At 32.1% G+C, this 19,483-nt stretch overlaps 2 protein-coding genes and 1 non-coding gene across 5 annotated transcripts; 1 reads left to right on the top strand and 2 right to left on the bottom strand.

The window, feature by feature from the left end:
• Positions 1 to 2,796: 2,796 nt before the first annotated feature.
• LOC109341554 lies at positions 2,797 to 8,019 on the top strand. 3 transcript variants are annotated; one of them, XM_019579497.1, is made up of 4 exons: positions 2,797 to 4,643; positions 4,980 to 5,714; positions 5,772 to 5,974; positions 7,872 to 8,019. In XM_019579497.1, exons 1-4 carry the CDS (start codon positions 3,171 to 3,173, stop codon positions 7,987 to 7,989), a joined length of 2,529 nt encoding a protein of 842 aa, XP_019435042.1. In that variant the 5' UTR covers positions 2,797 to 3,170; the 3' UTR covers positions 7,990 to 8,019. The 3 variants fall into 3 exon arrangements, with proteins under 3 accessions (XP_019435042.1, XP_019435041.1, XP_019435040.1); XM_019579496.1 differs by having other exon boundaries at positions 2,798 to 4,643; positions 4,980 to 5,512; positions 5,561 to 5,974; XM_019579495.1 differs by having other exon boundaries at positions 2,798 to 4,643; positions 4,980 to 5,974.
• Positions 8,020 to 9,538: 1,519 nt separating this feature from the next.
• On the bottom strand, positions 9,539 to 9,629 carry TRNAY-GUA. Its single transcript is given in 2 exon segments — positions 9,539 to 9,574; positions 9,593 to 9,629. It is a non-coding gene; the product is annotated as a tRNA-Tyr (tRNA).
• A 3,770-nt stretch (positions 9,630 to 13,399) lies between these two features.
• On the bottom strand, positions 13,400 to 18,462 carry LOC109341555 (TATA-box-binding protein). The gene is made up of 10 exons (XM_019579498.1): positions 18,213 to 18,462; positions 17,844 to 17,945; positions 16,301 to 16,388; positions 15,934 to 16,005; positions 15,474 to 15,524; positions 15,165 to 15,209; positions 14,955 to 15,047; positions 14,375 to 14,476; positions 14,201 to 14,274; positions 13,400 to 13,750 (listed from the first exon to the last, which is right to left on the bottom strand). Coding segments are annotated over exons 2-10 (603 nt in total). The 5' UTR covers positions 17,921 to 17,945; positions 18,213 to 18,462; the 3' UTR covers positions 13,400 to 13,749.
• Between the last annotated feature and the right edge of the window lie 1,021 nt (positions 18,463 to 19,483).

Here is a 19,483-nt window from a genome sequence, read left to right as displayed (position 1 = left end):
TTTTGAAATACTTGTTAAATAATTATAGTCTAGATGTTGGAAAATTATTTTTTATATAGTACTTGATGTGGGAAATAGTATGTTTTAGAATATCTTTTTTTATACATGATGTTTTAGAATATCTTAATATTTTTGGTACATGATGTTTTAGAATATCTTAATGGTTTCTGTACATGATGTTTTTGTGTTGGACTAAAAGATAAATAGAGTCCCACACAAACACACATAAAATTCCATAATTTAAGAAACTTTCACTATTTGCTATAAGATTATAAGAATATATATTGATTGAGAAACTTGACTGAGCTTTAAATATGTCAAACCATTAAGCATTAAAACATCCAATGATCAACATAATAATATATTAAGAGGAGCACATATGTTGTCCCACAAAGTGTGTCACTTCATGTGTCACTGCTTATGATTGGTTAAAAAATATATTTAAATTAAAATTTTAATAATTAATTATTTTTCTAATCAATCACAAGTAGTGGCATAAGAAGTGGTACACTGTTTTGGGACAGTAGATGTCCATCCTATATTAAGAGTGTAATATGCCAATGAAAAAATTTATACACATTCATTATATTATTCATCATTCATTTGTATTACTTATGTTCAAAAGTAAATGATAATAAAATATGAATGGTAGACGATGTAGTAACAGTGTAACAATTTCTTACCATGTCAGTACATACATTTTTTTCTCATATATTAACATAGCCAATTTTTATTGTAAAGTATGATAATGAAGAAGAAGATGGTGAACATGATTGTCAAGAAGACATAAACCTTTCTCATTACATTTAGAATCAATTGTTGAAACCCATAAATGAAGAAAAAATATTGATTTTGTTGAATCTGTTTTTTTATAGACTATTTTGTCAACAAAAATGAATTTAATATTTTGTTTATGTTGTAACAATTTAATATTTTCACAATTGTATTTTCCATTATTTAATGATCTTTTAATACGATTTACTGGAAAATGCAACAAAAAATAATAGGTCACAACTATTTACTTTGCTATAAGATTATTTTTTGTATAGATTGTAATTCTTTAATATAATGCTATTGGAGTTTACATAACACAACACACAACTTGGTTTGGGCTGGTTCGAGATGCATTTTCATATAAATAAATTTTAACTAGAATAAATTACACTCACGCCCCCTAAGTTTTAGTGAAATTACACAAATTACTCCTCACTTTTTTACACCTACACAAACCCCCTAGCTTTTATACTTTCATTACACTGACCACCCCTACATGAGAAATATGTGTAATCTTTTAAACAAAAAATATGATAAATATAATTAAGTTAAACAAAATATGATATATTGTTGAGACAAGTCCAAATAATAAACAAATCAATGTATTTTCGTTATTTTTTGTTACAAAATGCATCAACCGTTCTAAAGAAATATTGTTTAAATCGCTTTTATACTTTATCGTAATGAACCAAAAATAATAAAGAGATATTGACTTATATATTATTTGGACTTGTCTTCACAATATGTCATGTTTTGGTTAACTTAATTGTGTTTATCACATTTTTTGTTTAAAAGATTACATTTATTTATCGTGCAGGGGTGGTCGGTGTAATGAAAGTATAAAAAATAGGGGTTTTGTGTAGGTGTAAAAAAGTGAGATCGCTTTTATACTTTATCGTAATGAACCAAAAATAATAAAGAGATATTGACTTATATATTGGACTTGTCTCCACAATATGTCATGTTTTGGTTAACTTAATTGTGTTTATCACATTTTTTGTTTAAAAGATTACATTTATTTATCGTGCAGGGGTGGTCGGTGTAATGAAAGTATAAAAAACAGGGGGTTTTGTGTAGGTGTAAAAAAGTGAGGGGTGGTTTGTGTAATTTCACTGTAAAAAAGTAAGAGGTGGTTTATATAATTTCACTAAAACTCAGGGGGTGTCAGTGTAATTTACTCTTTTAACTATATATAGAACCAACAAGATGATAATTCAACCGTGCAAGACCTCATTCGACCATTGGTTATCATATCAGGCCAAATATTGAATTTAATTCTTATAATTCCTTAAAGAAAAGGTATCATTACATTTGTCTTTTTCATTGGTAAGAAATAATCTACATTATAGGAAGAAAAAATAGCTTATAAAAAGATATATATTAGTGTATTCTTGTTTGATTCATTTTATTTTTTAACTAGTGTGTCAATCGGCATTCCATGTCGGTCACCTATATTTTTATTTTTCTGATATATAATACAACATATAAACTCAATAGATAGTAAAAACTTAAAAGATAACATATAACAATTGATATAATATATATAAAACTTACCCAGATTTTTTATTTTGTACCTCTAATAATTATTATAGGTGTTTTTTATGTTATTGATTTAATATGTGTACACTGACAGTGTAAGTGATTTTTACACTGTCAGCAAATCTCCACCATTCATTCATGTGCTAGTATTGACTTTCAAACAAAAGTATTATAAATCAATAGTGGATGATGTGCTGACAGTGTAAAAAACTTTACAATGTCAGTGCATAGATTTTAATCTCTTATGTTATTGTGTTTCTATTGGGTTGAGAAAGAAAGAAGATAAAAATAATAGAATGTATGAAAGATTAATAATATATTAATATAAAAAAATGAAAGTATTGTTTGAAAGTTTAAAATAGTTATTAATAATACAAAAAAATAAATTTAAAATTAAAAATTAATTATAGTTGTGATTATTTATTGTTTTATGTTTATTAGTAGTAAGTAAAATAATATTTTTCCATCTTCAAATCTAATATGTCTTGTCCTTTATGTGTATATCTTCTCAGAAAAGCCAAACAAATAACGAACCCGAATTGGAAATTTACCCGACTTTCACTTCCGAACCCATTTGGTTACCCCAGTCTCATTTGCTTCACCATTTTCTCGTAAACTATCATGGACCTCGTTGCCATTGAATGATTCCAAATTTTTTTTCTTTCCCTTTTTTTCTTTTCACTGTAAAATTTTCGTGTTCTGAAGTTTCCATTCCTCACTGTATTCTTTATCGTTAAATACTGTTACTGGATTAGGGTTTTGTCTCCGAGCAATTTTAATTTTCGTAGAAAGGCGAAAGAGGAAAAGTTGAAATCTTTCATTATAGGAACTTTGATTTTTCTTAGGGTTAGAGTATAATGTGTATTCTGTGTGTGATTCAGAAGTGGTCTCGCCGGGTCGCAACGATGCTACCTTGGTTGATTATTCCGTTAATTGGGTTATGGGCACTGTCTCAGCTTCTACCACCGGCGTTTCGGTTCGAGATCACTTCGCCACGGTTGGCTTGCGTTTTCGTGTTGTTGGTGACTCTATTTTGGTACGAGATTTTCATGCCACAGCTATCCGCGTGGAGGGTTAGGAGAAACGCGAGGTTGAGGGAGAGGAAGAGGTATGAGGCTATGGAGTTGCAGAAGTTGAGGAAAACTGCCACGAGGCGGTGCAGGAATTGTTTGAACCCGTATAGGGATCAGAATCCTGGTGGGGGACGGTTTATGTGCTCGTACTGCGGGCATGTGTCGAAGCGGCCGGTGTTGGACCTGCCTGGGATTGGGGTTTCGAGTTCTGGGATAGTTAAGGAGTTGATGGGAAAGGGTGGGAAGATTTTAGATGGGAAGGTTTGGAATGAGAACGGGTGGATGTGTGGTGGTCAGGACTGGTTGGAGAATAGGAATTGGGTTGGTGGGTCGGTTTCGAGTAAGGCTAGCAGTTGGAGAATGAGTGGGAGTGGTGGCGGTGTTTTTGGAGGAAATGATAATTGCTTGACCGAAAAGTCGTATGGCGGTGTTTTGTTTTATGCTTGCAGGGTTTTGACATCTTTTTTCTTGAGCATTAGGTGGCTCTGGCGCAAGATTTTTTGTTTTGGTTCTAGGGAGGAGTGTTCATCTGATGCTAAACATATAGTGAAGCAGGGTGATAATGGGGGAGGACTTCATGAGAGTAGAGTGGAAAAGTCACGCAGAAAAGCTGAGGAGAAAAGGCAGGCTAGGATGGAGAAGGAACTTTTGGAGGAGGAAGAGAGGAAACAGAGGCAGGAAGTTGCCAGATTGGTGGAGGAACGTAGGAAACTGAGAGATGAGAAAATAGAAGCTGAAAAAGGTTACTGCAAACCGTCGTACCCCGCCAGGGACAAAGATAGTAAGAAAGAAGCCGAAAGGAAGCGGCAGGAAAAGAGAAAAGAAAAAGATAAAGGGTCCAGTAAGAGCAACTCTGATGTTGAAGATTTGGAAAAAAGAACTGACAAGGAAAGTGAACGGAAGAGGGAGTGTGACAGAAAGACTGTAACTGATTATAGAGAGCAGCGAAAATATGTCCCAGAGAGTGGCAAGGGACTAAATACAGATAATATACATGGTAAAAATGCTATAAACAATTATAACCAGGGAAGTGCTGGAGCTAGGTATCTTGATCGTATGCGGGGTACGATTTTGTCTTCTAAAGCATTTGGTTTTGGAAGGAGTACTAATTTTTCTACCAATGCGGTGAAAGATAACAAGTCTAACAGTTCTGTATATCATGTTCATACTGCTCCCGTTAGGAGAGATATAGGTCACCCTGAACATCTGACTGCAAAATCTAACACGAAAGGAGATGATAGGAACATCAATCATTCTGTAAGCTGCAATTCTTTGTATCCTCATTTATTTGCATCAGCATGATAATGTTCTGGTAGGCACTTTAGAAGCTTGATTGATTTTGGAATATTATTTACTTTTTTTTTGTCATAACTTTTGGTGGATTTTACAAATTAGTGTTATATCCCATCCTTTCACCAACATTTAGGTTTATTTGCCCACACCCTAAACTTTTGGTCTTTGGGATTTATGAATAATGACCCAGGATACTCTAGTTAATATAAATTACTTTCTATCTGTGGTAACCTACCTTAGTCAGTGTTTAACAAGATTTTAGAAAGAAATAGTATTACAATGATGATTTGATCCATGCAGGTTCTCCCAGAACAACAGCCATGGACAGCACCTAAAAAATCATGGCAGCAATTGTTTACTCGATCCTCATCTGTTCCTCGGTCTTCAACTTCAAATGTAATATGTAGGCCAAATTCTAAAATTCAAGCAGAAGACAGAAGCCCGCAGCTATCTGGCCAATCATCAATTACACAGTCTTTTGATAATCCAATCCATTTTGGTCTTCCATCACCATTTAATCTTTCCACTTTTCCAAATGGATCAGGTAGCAGTAGCTTAGGTTTTTCTCCTCCCATTGAACCTTTATTCTCTCCAGTTGGGGAGGCATCACATGACTTTAGACATGAAGAACAAGAACTTTTTGAAGACCCTTGTTATGTACCAGATCCGCTATCCTTGCTTGGACCTGTTTCTGAGTCACTTGATGATTTTCAGTTGGATTTGGGAAGTGGCTTTATGACAGGTAAGGAAGTAGATAAGCCTCACACTTCAAAAAATTCAACTGCTGGTTCTGAGGTCAATAAGCCATCTCCAATTGAATCCCCACTGTCCCGAGAAAAGCATAGCTGTTCCAATCAGTTTCCAAGTGCTCCTCAGGTCCCAGATTTGCATGTGTTTCCTTTGGATGATGCAACTGCTAATGCTAAAGGAACATGGCAGATGTGGAATACTTCCCTTCTTGGTCAGGAAGGCTTAGGTTTGGTTGGTGGCTCAGGAAGCTGGCTTTTACCCTCACAAATGAACATACCAAAGAAAGATCATTTTGTGCTTCCATCTTCACAGAAGACTATGGCATCTCCCTTTAATAAAGATGATAGTATAATTTCCAGTACTCATTCTCCACAAAATGTTTTTCTCCATGGTCAGAGTAGTGGGACCTACAGCCATGTTACTGGTTCTAGTTATGATCCTTGGTCACAGAATGGTTTATTTCCACAATTGACAGGCGGCCTTAAAGCGCAGGCGGGTGCTGGCAACAATGTGCTTGACAGTTATACACTTAACAATTGGTCCAAGTGAGTAAATAACTTTTATGGGCTATTTTCTTCCATCTAGCTTTGTGTTATTGTGTATATATAGGATGTTAGAACATTTAGCTATATGATGAAGTGAATCGTAGAGCTATAAATACTGAAATACAATGTCCTTTAGCCTGGATATTTTGTTTCTTCTAATTTACTGTTTACTTGAATTACTCATTTTATCCAGGTACTCATACTTTGGAATTTTTTGTTTTCAGTGTAAATGACTAAATGATATATTCAGAATGAGTTATAGAACCATGATAGAAATTGGTTTCTTTATGCAATGACATAATCTTTTGTGTTTCCCCACTTACAATGTGTTATAGCTTACACGTTTGAGAAACATCCCAATGCATGAGCATATTTTTTGTGATTGGGATTTATGGTGTTCATGGATTGTGAGGAATTCTTGAATTTTTTTAAGCACAAGTGTTTGTGTCTAGGCTTCACTTGGGATGGTTAGTTTTTGTATAACATCTAGTTTTCTGCTCAAGTCCCACTCTACTCCACTATGCCACTATTGGCAATCAAAGTTTTATTTAAGAGGCTGAATGCATATTTATCTGTAGCTATGCATATTTCCCTGTGGTATTTTTCTAATGACGGGGTATATTGGCTGAAACCGGACTGATCCCCAAACCTGTGGCTACCATTTGAATTCCAACGTGGCTCTTCCCAGTGCCCAAACTGGCGATCTGGTGTTCACTTTTTCACCCCAGATCTACCAACTTTGCTACCGGTTCAGGTTACCTCGTCAATATTTCCCTGTCGTATTGTTTAACCTACCTTGATCAAAATTTGATCCATCCTGAAAGCCAGCAGGATTATAAAGTCTTCTCCATGCAAGAAAAAGTAATTAAGAAACTTCATTCATTTCATGTTTTAGATGTGGGAATGAACTGTGTTCAATGCTTTTAGGTGTTAATTGACATTTGGTGTATGTACATTTATAAAGTGAGATAAAGAATATCATAATCATAGAAATAAGAAATAGACATATCTAGTATGAGACGAATGAAGTCAATCTGTTCACCGGTATGTATATTTCCAAAAAATCAGGAATAGGAAATTGAACAAGCATATATATTTCCAAAGACAATGTTGAATTTGTCTCCAAATGTGGGTATCCGCATTAAAAAAAAAATTGTTATTTATTCATATGGTAAAAATGAATCTAGTGCAAGTTAGGTGTCAGATGATTGTGTCAAAATATCTTTGCAATTATGCTGATGTAGTGGTGAAATAAATTCCTTTTTCAATAATCTTAATAAATGGGTAGATACTTGTACAGGGCCAAAGGTAATTTAGATGCTGGTGTTGAACAATATACTTGCCTGGCTTTACCCTCTCTTCTGTTATTGCATTTGATTGAGACATGAAATGGCATATAAATATGTGTAGCTTTTACCAAGTCATTGTCGTAATCATTTTGATCAATACTCATAAGTATGCCAGCAGTAAAATAGTCATAAATTACTGACTTATGGAAGTAGACGATTGAAGAAACAATGGGGAAGCTTTTTGTGTTTTTTTGTTAGTTTAGATTTGAACTGCTTGACCTTAATCCTGTACCAAGACAGACATAAATGTTTCCTTCTCTGATATGCATATTTGGAGAGAGTGAGCTTGGCGCAGCGGTAAAGTGTAATGACCATGAGGTCACGCGTTCAAATCTTGGAAACAGCCTCTCCACTTGTGTGGGTGAGGTTGCATACATCTATCATTTCCAGAGCACACTAAGTGAGAGCCTTGTGCATTGGGCCACCTTTTTTATTATCTTCTCTTTAGCTTATGTTGTCGTGATAGTATTTATCCTTCAACTTTTATATATGAGAACAAGTCTGTTTTTTAGTTGTAGTTTAACAGATTGTGTCTGTTTACTTTTCAGAAATGAAGGCAAAAAGGAATGGCCATTACATGGTTCTGTGGAAAGCATTGGGAAGCCATCTGTCTCTAAGGGTCAGCATCCGGACCAAGATGTACAGTCATTTTGGTCATTTGATTAAAAACTTGGATAGTGACAGGACTTAAGGGACTTGAAAAACAACCTTGTTCTCTTGAGGCAAATAAGCCTCCTTTGATGATGAGTTTAGAATACTGAAAACATTGTATCTCCCTTTCTTCATTGTAAGGGAGATTGATGTTTACATAACATAGCATGGATAGGAATACATGTTGGGTAACAAGTTATCAATCATACAGTTCAGAGTAATTGGGGGTGGAGCTATACATTCTCTCACGTTGCATAATCTTTAAATATGCAGCAATTATGCTTATCATTATTATTAATGGAGGAGAGTTGATCATGTTATGCAGCAATTTGATGTCTTAATGAGAAACAATATGATAGTTGGTCTTAATGAGAAGCTACGATATAGGCGTGAGTATATCTGTTGTCCCAAAAAGTGTCATTCCATGTGTTACTTTCTTGATCGGTTGGAAAAATATATTTAATTTAAAATTTTGATAATTAAGTATTTTATTGACTAATTACATCAAGTGGCATATAGGATGTCTCACTTTTTGGTAGAATTGGTGTTGGCCACTAGCCCTTTACCAATGAAATATAGTCCAGGAAGCGTTTAACTAGAAATTCATCTAGTCATTAAAAATATTATATTTATCATTAAAAATATATTTAATAGCCGCAACTCGGTGTCCAGAAAATGTGATCAAATTCGTTTGAAGCTGAGTGTAAAAACTGGATAAAGATCTGCTGTCCTAAATCCTGTCTCAAACTTTGTCCCAGATTAATTATATTATGTCACGTCAGTTAAAAAATTAAATATTTATAACTTTATCAGTTTTGTTTCATTGTAATTGGTCAGGGACATGGTTGGGGACAGCAGATCCCCATAGTAAAAACTCAGTCAAAATGGTCTTTTTTGCTTTTGATTTATTGGTCGGACTCGTCTCTCGAGGACAGTAGATTGAACTATTGCTCTTTTAATATAGCCACTCATGTTTTTATGTCTGGCAACTTGGAATAGAACCTCAATATTTATGTTATAAAAGTGGGACTCATAGAGTGAATGGTTAAATATAAAAATTGAATCCATTGACAAAAAATGGAGAGATTCCGCACATGGTCTATTTTGCTACAAGCAGTTCTAGCTTAAAGATATATAAAATTATTCACTTGTGGCCTTATTCTTCTACCAACACAAGCATAAAAAGTTGAGTTCTTTAAGTTTAAGATAATATGTAAAGATTAAGAAAATCATTGAAATTGTTAATCATTAATTTTAAATAATGGATTTTGACAAAAATATCTCTAACAACTTATAATATACCATATTTAATTCAATGAAGGCAAACAAGGATAAATGCAATTAAGCTTCTTGTGTGTGATTCCTAAAACGATAAATAGTATAGTGGAAAGTGTTAAAAGGAGAATTAAAGTGAAATGAAGTAATATGTGCATTTTAAAAAAATTGAAACAGTTACAAAATGAGAAACTGCTTGACAAGTCATTAAAATTAGAGAAATAGTAGGATAGGTAATGTTAGAAGAATTGAAAGATGTGTAAACAGAAACAAAAAATGGAATTAAAAATCCGACCTGCCGGATTCGAACCAGCGACCTAAGGATTTCTGTCATTAGATACAACTACAGTCCTCCGCTCTACCAACTGAGCTAAGGTCGGTTAAGAATGTTGGTAAGAATATTACTTTAATCTATACAAAATATGTAATCAATGGAAAAGAGCATCATGTTTCAAAGAATCTAATGGTTTACATAATCAATATATCATATCTTTAGGAATCTAATTTAATAATTTTTTATATTTTATCATATTGGTTATGAATGTTGTTAACAATATGTATGATATGAATACTAATATTTAATCGATGGATGCATACTTGTTTAGTCTAAGTGTTTAACTGCACTTCTACTCTTCTAGCATTAGTTCCTTTAGTTTTCAAAAGACTTCACTACATATTTCCAATTACTTTTGTACTAAGGACCGAAGTGATAACTCTGTATATTTCTAACTGTTAGGTTAGATTTGGTTGAAAAGACTGTTTCACATTTAAGCAAAGTGGTTACTTTGTAGATCTATATTTCTTTGATTTTGCAAGATGGTTTTGATGTCTTCAAGTGATAATTATATTGGGGAGATCTTGGTTGAGGTGAACAAGTTGAACTGTTGGAAGACTTGCGGATCTGGGCTTCAACCAGAAAATTGTTTTAGAGATTATAACTTCATTAATTTCTTAGTCGATGGATATATTTTTAATGGGTTTACCTATTTTATCCAATTTATTTACCAATCAAGCCCACAAACATTTTCATTGAACAATGCTCCCAACCTGTAGGGTTAATTCTATTACTCTAGAACATAATATAAATTTCACTAAATTAAACTGGCACCCATTTAGTTTTAGTGAAATTATATAAATTATCCTTCATTTTTCTACACCTGCACAAATATTCCCTTGTTTTATATTTCTATTACACTGATCACCTACACAAAAATAATAAAGAAATATTGACTCATATATTATTTGGACTTGTCTCCACAATATATCATGTTTTGTTTAACTTAGTTGCATTTATCACATTTTTTGTTTAAAAGATTACACTTATTTCTTATGCAGGGGTGGTCAGTGTAAGTACAAAAATTAGAGGAGGTTTGTGTATGTGTAAAAAATAAGGGGTAGTTTGTGTAATTTCACTAAAACTCAGGGGTGTCAGTATAATTTATTCTATAATTTTTTTTTGGTACAGAGAATATAATATAATTAATATATATGTAATATTGTTTTTTACATTGACTTACTCGATATTACTAATTGAAATTAAATAATTTGTCATGTAATATTTATTGCCTACAAAATTTGATATGATTTAATCAACTAGATGTGATTCATCATTTTTAATTAATTTCTTTTTCTTTAGTTTTTTTTGTTTTTTACATTTTAATATCTATCAATGTTAGGAGTGTAAGTGATTATGGTTTAAACTGTAAATTGATGGTTTTATAAATTTAGGAACGATTGAACTGAACATCATATTAAAGAATTTGATAGTAGAGAATGATATTGTATTGTTGTTTAAATTCATAAAATAATTTTGTGACTTAAATTATAAATTTTGCGTCAATTGTAGTTATATAAGTTACTAAATTGTTACTATGTTAGTTTATATATGTTATTATTTGCTAAATTGTTTCTTAATATCTTGATGATTTAGAACATATTATCTAACTTTTGCGATATTAAATTGGAAACTAACATATATCATACATTGTTATACATGGACTGTTATATGTGTTACTAATTATGAATTGTAAAGTTATATATATATATATATATTACTAAATTATTATGTATGTTATTAATTGTGAATTGTATTATTATATAGTTACTTATTTATTTATTTATATATATTACTAAATGTGTATTGTATTATTATATATGTGATTATTCGTTTTTTTCTTCATAAATTACATAAATGTTATATATGTAACTAACACAATTATGAGTAGGAATGACAACGGGGCGGGGTTGGGTTTGCACATACCCAAACCTCAACCTGAAATTCAAAACCGGAACCCAAACTCAACGGGTTAAAAATAAAGATATCATCCCGAACTCGTCGGGTTTCGGGTAACCCGAACTCGGAAAAAATGGACAATTACAAATGTTCTAAGGAAAGTATGATATCATTTTTGTTTCTTTTTCTTTAACATTTCTATTTTTTCTTGTATTATTTCATTTATCTTATGTTTGAAGATCCAATAGCATGTAAAGTAAAATTAAAAATTAAAAATAATGGACACATAATAAAAATTTCAATTTTAAACTGAATTACATTATATAGGGGGTTCGAGTATTTGCTCTACCAAACCCAAAAATTAAATCCGGGTAAAACCTGAACTCAATCACATTGGGTTTTTACCATAATATTTGGGTTCGATTCGGGCGGGTACTCACGGGTTTGGTTTTCATTGCCATCCATAATTATGAGTTTCAATATTAACTCATTCTATATATGATTCATATTTTTTATAACAATAGTTGTGTTTTTCCTTTTATAAACAAATAATATCTCTTGTAATATATTTTAAACTTTAAATTGGTGCAATATTTTTTTATAAAAAATAGGAAAATTCGCAGAACCGAACTGAACCGAATCGTTCAAAAGTAGTTTGGTTCAGTTCTTGTAATTAAATTTGCGATTAATTAAGCTAAACTAAACCATGTATTTGTGATGGATTTGATCACTGAAATGCACTAAATACCATACCAAACCAAACTTTTATACCCCTAATCAATATGTGTATGGTCTGTTACTCAATTACATTGGAGTTTGTCCAAAATATGTATATAGTGATAACGTAAAAGTTTGATATACAATTAGTCCATCATCGATCATTTATTTTAATCACTATTAGCTCTTCAAAAAATGATATAAATAAACGGTGGATGATATACTAAATGTATATTAATATTTACATATTAATAATGAGAATAATGTATCTCCTTATATAAGGAGATAACTTATCTCCTCTGGCCAGTAAAAATGTGACATGTGTGCTATTTTGTTTATTTTTAAAAATATTTTTATAGAAAATGATGAAATATGACACATGTCATGATTTCACTGGCAGAAAAGATAACTTATCTCCTTATATAAGGAGATACTCCATTACCATTAATAATACAAGATATTACATTCAAACTTTAAACGGACATAGTCCCAAATTTTTTATTTATAGACATTTTACGGATATGACACAACTGAGTCTCTGCCGCATTATTAACGACGAATATTTGCACCGACAGAGAATCAAAATATAAGTCTTCTCAAATTATTATAAAAATAGATTAGTGCTTTTCTTCCCACTTAATGTCCACCCCAAAATCTGCAATGTTGGGCATAAAATAGTTTGAACTTCCACTCCAAATCACTTCACTCCATTATTAATCTAAGATTTCTGGAATTTTAGCGTGTTACATAAGCTATTTTGTTGAGATTACTAAGGGCATCTTCTCATTTTTGGACAAGAAACTAATCATTTTTAGGGTTCATAGTTATCCCTCCCAATAAATGTTTGCTCTAAAAAAATCAAACTCTCAACCTTCAGAATAAGGTAAAACCTTAAACTATTAAATCAACATCTTCTTGATTGCTAAGTAAGAAGTGTCTTAACAACTTCAACTTTAATATAATTTGCACATGTCAGCATGCAGCAACATCAGAAACCAGTTAACATGCCAGTTAATTTAACAAATTACAAGATACATTTTGTCTTTTAATAATACTAATCATAATACAAAGAACTAATGACTAAAGTTATAAATCAGTAGTGTAGAGTCTAGTGTTTTAAAGTTTAAGTAAAATATTAATTATTTAAAGCAGTTTTAGATTTGACAGATCAAAATTTTGATTTGTTGTTGACGGTTATAATACTCAGAAATAAGGCCATCAGAAACAGTAATTGTCATCAATTCCAAGAGATTAAACCGAACCTTATATCAAAACAGTTAAAAATCTACATGAGATGCGAACTGTAAAAGAACTCTGTTATTTTCCATCTAGCTCCTCCACTTTTTTTTCTGCCCATTCAAAATCATTTTTTAATGACAATTCAATAAAAACAATCCCCTCACTCTACTACAAAGACCCGCCAAAAAAAGAGACAGAACAACATAAACGGCTGTCTTAATTTGTATCAATCCAGATATCTCCTTTGCCTTAATATTTACAGTAACATCAACTTCCTTGTAAGACCACCTTGCTCCTGCTCTTCAAATCAATCTGCATTAACATCACATATTAGATGGTAAGTACTCGTGAATAGTGCAGGTGGAAAACATGTGTTTCTACGTAATATTGCGGTTGCAATGACCACCACAACCATATCACATCGCAATTGCAATGTAACACCAAATCACAATGAGGCGACTGCATTACAACCGCATCGAGCCGTATCAAATTCAAAATATTTTTTAATCATAATGATTCACAACACGATGTCTGCATTCCACATCGCAATGGCCATAATTACCGTAGTCACCGTAACCGCAACCGTAATTTAAAATAATGGCAAGTACAATGTATAGTCCAGGATCAACATCTCAAGCAGTTATAATCGTGATAGCTAAAGGAAGAAAACGAAACAAAAGTAGGCTCGCTGAAAATTGCAGCGCAATCGTATACCCGATAAATTCCACTGGAAAAGATAAACAAAAAGAGTCATGCCCATACCATTGTTGGTTTTTCCTAAACTCAGTAAGCACAGGATATATGTTCTCAAAGGCGGTGTAGGTCTCATCTCTCACCTAAAAATGATTGAAAAATCAAAACAATACAACAGTATACCAGTGAACCAGAAATATGCAAATGAATAAATCATGACGGAATTATAAGCAAATATGTTACCTTGGCTCCTGTTAGAACAATTTTTCCAGAAACAAATATAAGCAAAACAATCTTCGGTTGTTTCATACGGTAGATGAGTCCAGGAAACAGCTCCGGTTCATACTACAACCAACCACAAACAAGCAAGTTCAACATGCAACCATGATGTAATACTTTTGTACTGTAGTACATAAAAAAAGACACGAGAAAACTAACTGACACATATTATAGACACACAACTGAAGACAGCATTTTCTAACATTTAAGCTTCCTTTACCATTACATATAATGCAACTTGCTAAATTCAACCTTTCCCTCAGTCTAAATTTTAAACAAGTATCTGCAATGATTTCAGTAGTTTGCAACATATTACATTAGAGAAAATAAAATTTTGATTTCTATACATTATTTCACATCAGGAAATATCAATCAATGAAACAAAATAAATATTGTTAGAAGATCACTGAATATGATGGCTTAATGTTAACTATGAAACAAAATAATAATAATGTTCAATGTACAGTCACCAGAGCCCCCCCACTATCTATGAAGAAAATCAATATACACACAAACATGCACATATATATATATATAAACCTACGCTTGAGAAAGCACCATGGGAATATGCAAGACCCTCTAGCCTGATGGGGAACTTGACATCACAAGAGCCAACAATGTTCTGAATCTTGAAATCCTAAACAATATACAAAAAGAATCAGTCATCAAGTACTAGTTTTGCTATGGAAAAAGAAATAATAAGCAATAGCGGATAAAACATTATCAGTTCAGTTAACAAGAGCAGAAGCAGTACCTTAAATTTAGCAGGGAAACCAAGTTTTTGGATAATTCGAGCATACTGAAAGAATAAAAAAGACAGATTAGGAAATTCTTTACAACTTTAAGAATAAACAGCTTCATGGTCCCAACCAAATAAAGTAGTATGTGGAATAAGCTTATACAAATGGAAAGCCAATGCTTAAAGAGCTTATTCTATCCCAAACTACATGAATAACTTCAAAATCAAGATGCCAAAATAGAATGGTTCTTCATCCTAACAAACCTCCAGGACTTCGACTTGAGACATCAACAATAATATAAACAGAAAAGAACATTAGCATACCTTCCTTGCAGCCAATTTAGACTGTGCTTCACTCTTAGCTCCAGTACAAACCTAGTAATATCAATTAAATTTAAAATGCATTAGAAAATGAAGCTGTTTAAACGCACCACACTAAATATATTTTCTTTTACATCAGGAACATTAGAGAACTCCAAAGAAAAATGGAAATAAAAAGAGACTTATTTAATAGTTTGCATCATTGCAAGCATATTCAGTGATACCAGTGCCAAATGAACAAATCTTGACCATGGAGTGACCAGTTTGCACTAGTTGTCAGTTAAAAGATCTCTTATAAACTTAGTTACTTAAAGTACAAGAGTGAAAACAGGAAATTCGATAAGAGAATCGCACAACTAGAAACTATTGAATAACTTCACCTGATTTTCTTTTCTTTTAGGAAATGTTAAAAGCCAAAATAAACATGCACTTCAATGACAGTAGGTGAAGCAAAGGAAAATACCATTTTGCCAGAAGCAAAAATGAGTGCTGTTGTTTTTGGTTCCCTGATCCTCATGATCACAGCAGCAAAACGCTATACAGAAACACAAAAACATCAGCAAGCTGTACAAACGGCCAACAAGTAGTGTACCTACTAAATAAGTTAATTATTGATTTCAGACAAACAGAATACTGATAACATGTAGATGATATCAAAGGCGATATTAATATTAACATTGGTCTTATATCAACCAAGCTTCTCTAGCACAAACAGAAAGGCTTGAATTTTTCAAAAGCAATATACATGACTAATAATCACATCTCATTGCACAAGCACAATTACACATATCCGTTTTGGGTGGAACTCAATATCAACATATGAAGCTTGCCTTGGGATTGTACTCCGCATTTCGAGCTTGAAGAGCAATTGTTTTAAGGTCCAACTTACAGTCCAAATTGACTGTTGACACAATATTTCTGCCAATACAAACAGCTTGATCAGTAGAATATACTGGAGTAAAAGAAGCAAAATTATTAGATATTCCAAAGTGTATAGAAGCAAGATTACTAAATACTACACTGTAAATAGAACTGAGAAATTAGATATTGCAAAGCAAATACAAAATTATCAGATATTCCAGTGTAAATAGATACAAGGAAACAAGAAGTTCATAGATATTCCAATATAGAGACAAAATTACGAGATAGTCCAATATTTAAAGCTAAGATAACAAAGCCCAAAGTTTTAAACAACACAGTGCAAAGAAGCCCCCCTGAAATCCCTTCAGAGCAAAGCAGGTCACTGAGAGGCTACTACACTGAAGATAGCAGATGCAATCTAAAGACTTAACACATAATTATGCTAAACTTATCCATCAAAAACATTCAAAACATAGAAAAAACTTGAAGTATTCATCGTTAATATTTAATAACAGCAACTCTAAGTCAAAGGACCAATTGAAAAAAGTCAAAAGATTGGGTGTTAAACCACTCGACTTCTGAGAACAGAAGCTGAGAGCAAGTAATACTCAGTCTGATCAGAAGGTGAAAAATCCTTTATCAAAAAAGCATGATTCCTTATTGGAGTGGTGTTATAGCACAAAATTGTGATATTAATCCTAAAATTTGGTCTGTTATGGCAATATGTCAAAGCAAACAAAAGAACTACCCTAAATTGGCATAAGGAGGTTATTGAAATTTTCAGCCAAAACACTGATAGCATCTTTGTGGCAGCTGTGGTAGTGGTGCAAAAGTACAATTCCCTACTTTTTGGTGATTTTACATGAAAGACTGCAGCTAACACTAATGTTTGGTCTGTTTGCGCAATAAGTCAACAGAAACAAAAAAATCCCTTCAATTTCTTGAAATTTGAACGAAAAATAGAGATTGTAACTCTGACGAGCTGAGATAACACTTGATAGGACAATGTAGCAACTAAACCCTTGCTAAATTAAATTCTAGAATATGAATCGAAGAGTGGGGTGAAGAAGTTGGACAGGTACAGGTAAATTTTAAGCAGAACTCTTGTGGATTACAAACCAGTTCTTTGTTGCTGATAATGAAGATGTAACAACTCCTACAACAATTTCTCGTGAGAAGCAACAGTTACCACAAATCAAATGTAAAGAAAAGACAAACCAATCACAAGGACACATTTAGTCCTAAATCTAACTAAACAAATCACCTGATTTTCCAATGTGACACACAAAGTGACTCAAATCCTCAAAAACAAAAAGTAAGTTCATTAATTTCCATTATCATTATTACTTAATAACTGAATTTTAATTATCATCATACATTTTATAAGAACCGGCTAGCGGGATTAAGACTTAGTTATTGTTCTATACATGTTATAAGATACAACATTATACACTTCAATTAGATAACTATATCAGGTCAAGTTTCGATTAAATAAAAAAGATGGATACTCACTGAAGGGTAGGGACGATCCCAGAAGGGTGCTTCTGTAGATCCACAGGTTGGCTACCTTCTAATCCTTGATCAGCCATGAACCCTAACTTTATATATTATAGTCTATAACAATCAACAAAACCACCATGTTTCATACCAATTAGTACCAAATCTTACACCCTTTTTCCTTAATAAAAAAGGAAAAATTTTATTTATAAAAAATATAAATAAATAAAAAACCCAGATCTCAAATCTTTTAAAAACCTAAAAATCGAAGATAATTTACCAACCCTAATCAATTTCTGTGCTTCTTTTTTGAAAATTAAATATGAATTTGGGATTTGTATGTGTCGAATTAGGTTTTAAACAAATCAGATACAAAGATCAGACCTTTGAGGTTTTGAAGTGTGAGGAACGAGAATTGAATTGAATAAGAATGAAGAAGATAAGAGGAGAAGAGTGAGAGTGGAGAAAGCGCGAAGGATTCAAAAAAAGAGTTCTTTTATATGAAGAAGATGGATTTTGTTTGAGAGAGAAAGAGAGCGAAAGGGTTTTTATGTGTCTGAGATTGTGAAGATAGAAAAGATCGATGGAAGTTTATAGAGAGAGAGAGAAGGGTAGGGTTGCCAGCACACACTTATTTATATATGGGTGATTTCGATTGAGCATAAGCCAATTGTTATATGCCACGTTTAAGGATGTAATGTTGATTTGGGCTTTTTTGGGGAGAGATCCATGGAAATGTTAGGCCTTTTATCTCTATTTTTTAGTAGAAATTTGGAGAGTTATTGTTTGTATCACAACTTTTTGATGGAAAATCTAATCTTTTTTAGTGATACCATGAGTGTTTTATCACCTCTTTTTTTTTTTTTTATAAAGAATAATTTTTTTGGAGTTGTGTGGTTGTTCATCTGAATAGAATAAGTATTACTCTTAAGAATCATCCTAAAAATCTAGTGGAGTCTTAAATGATTAGACCAATGTGGTTGGAAAATCTATTTTTTTTTTTTTTCAGTACATCATTAAATCTAATGTAATAATACTCTTATGAACAAAATAGATTCTGATATTTATTTGTTTGCGTATATAAAGATAATCATATCTAAAATATATAAAAAAATAGGTTCTCACCACTACTTGTTTTAATGTAAAAAATACAATTTAACTATTTATCTTAACGTCAAAAAATACTTCTAAATGTGAAAGTAAAAAACATTCTAATAAATACAATCTGATAGGTATATCTCTAAATATTTTTTGGAGTTAAAGTTTCAAACTTTCAATGGTGACATTAGTTTGTAGGACTGAGACAAGAAAATGAGTGAAAAAAGAGATTGTGGGATTTCAAGACAAAAAAAATAACAAGAAGGAGAAATGTATATGTTGAAAAAAAATTAAAATTATTTATGAAAGAGAAAAATCAAATTATAGGCATTTTGGGATTTTTATAGGGGAATCAAGATATGGTATTAAAATTAAACATTATCCATATCTACCTCTATATATATATATTCACCTCTACCTATTTTTCATTTAATTTCTAAAAAACTATTGGCACATTATCCTATATAGTATATACAATTTATCGAAAAGTCTATCAAATCACCACAAACATTATATATTTTATAATTTGCTATTGTGAACTACTTTTTTCATAATTA

Source organism: Lupinus angustifolius, unplaced genomic scaffold, assembly GCF_001865875.1.
Source record: "Lupinus angustifolius cultivar Tanjil unplaced genomic scaffold, LupAngTanjil_v1.0 Scaffold_498, whole genome shotgun sequence".
Taxonomy (NCBI): domain Eukaryota; kingdom Viridiplantae; phylum Streptophyta; class Magnoliopsida; order Fabales; family Fabaceae; genus Lupinus; species Lupinus angustifolius.
This window is presented reverse-complemented; position numbering and strand designations above follow the sequence as displayed.

Excerpts from the sequence above, each read along its gene's own strand:
- LOC109341555 (XM_019579498.1), bottom strand. The coding sequence starts at position 17,920 with ATGGCTGATCAAGGATTAGAAGGTAGCCAACCTGTGGATCTACAGAAG. Across the intron at positions 16,006-16,300 it reads ATGCGGAGTACAATCCCAAG|CGTTTTGCTGCTGTGATCAT; the intron begins GCAAGCTTCATA and ends GTTTCTGTATAG. Across the intron at positions 14,275-14,374 it reads TTGTTCTAACAGGAGCCAAG|GTGAGAGATGAGACCTACAC; the intron begins GTAACATATTTG and ends AATCATTTTTAG.
- LOC109341554 (XM_019579495.1), top strand. The coding sequence starts at position 3,171 with ATGTGTATTCTGTGTGTGATTCAGAAGTGGTCTCGCCGGGTCGCAACG. Across the intron at positions 4,644-4,979 it reads ATAGGAACATCAATCATTCT|GTTCTCCCAGAACAACAGCC; the intron begins GTAAGCTGCAAT and ends TGATCCATGCAG. Across the intron at positions 5,975-7,871 it reads ACACTTAACAATTGGTCCAA|AAATGAAGGCAAAAAGGAAT; the intron begins GTGAGTAAATAA and ends TTTACTTTTCAG.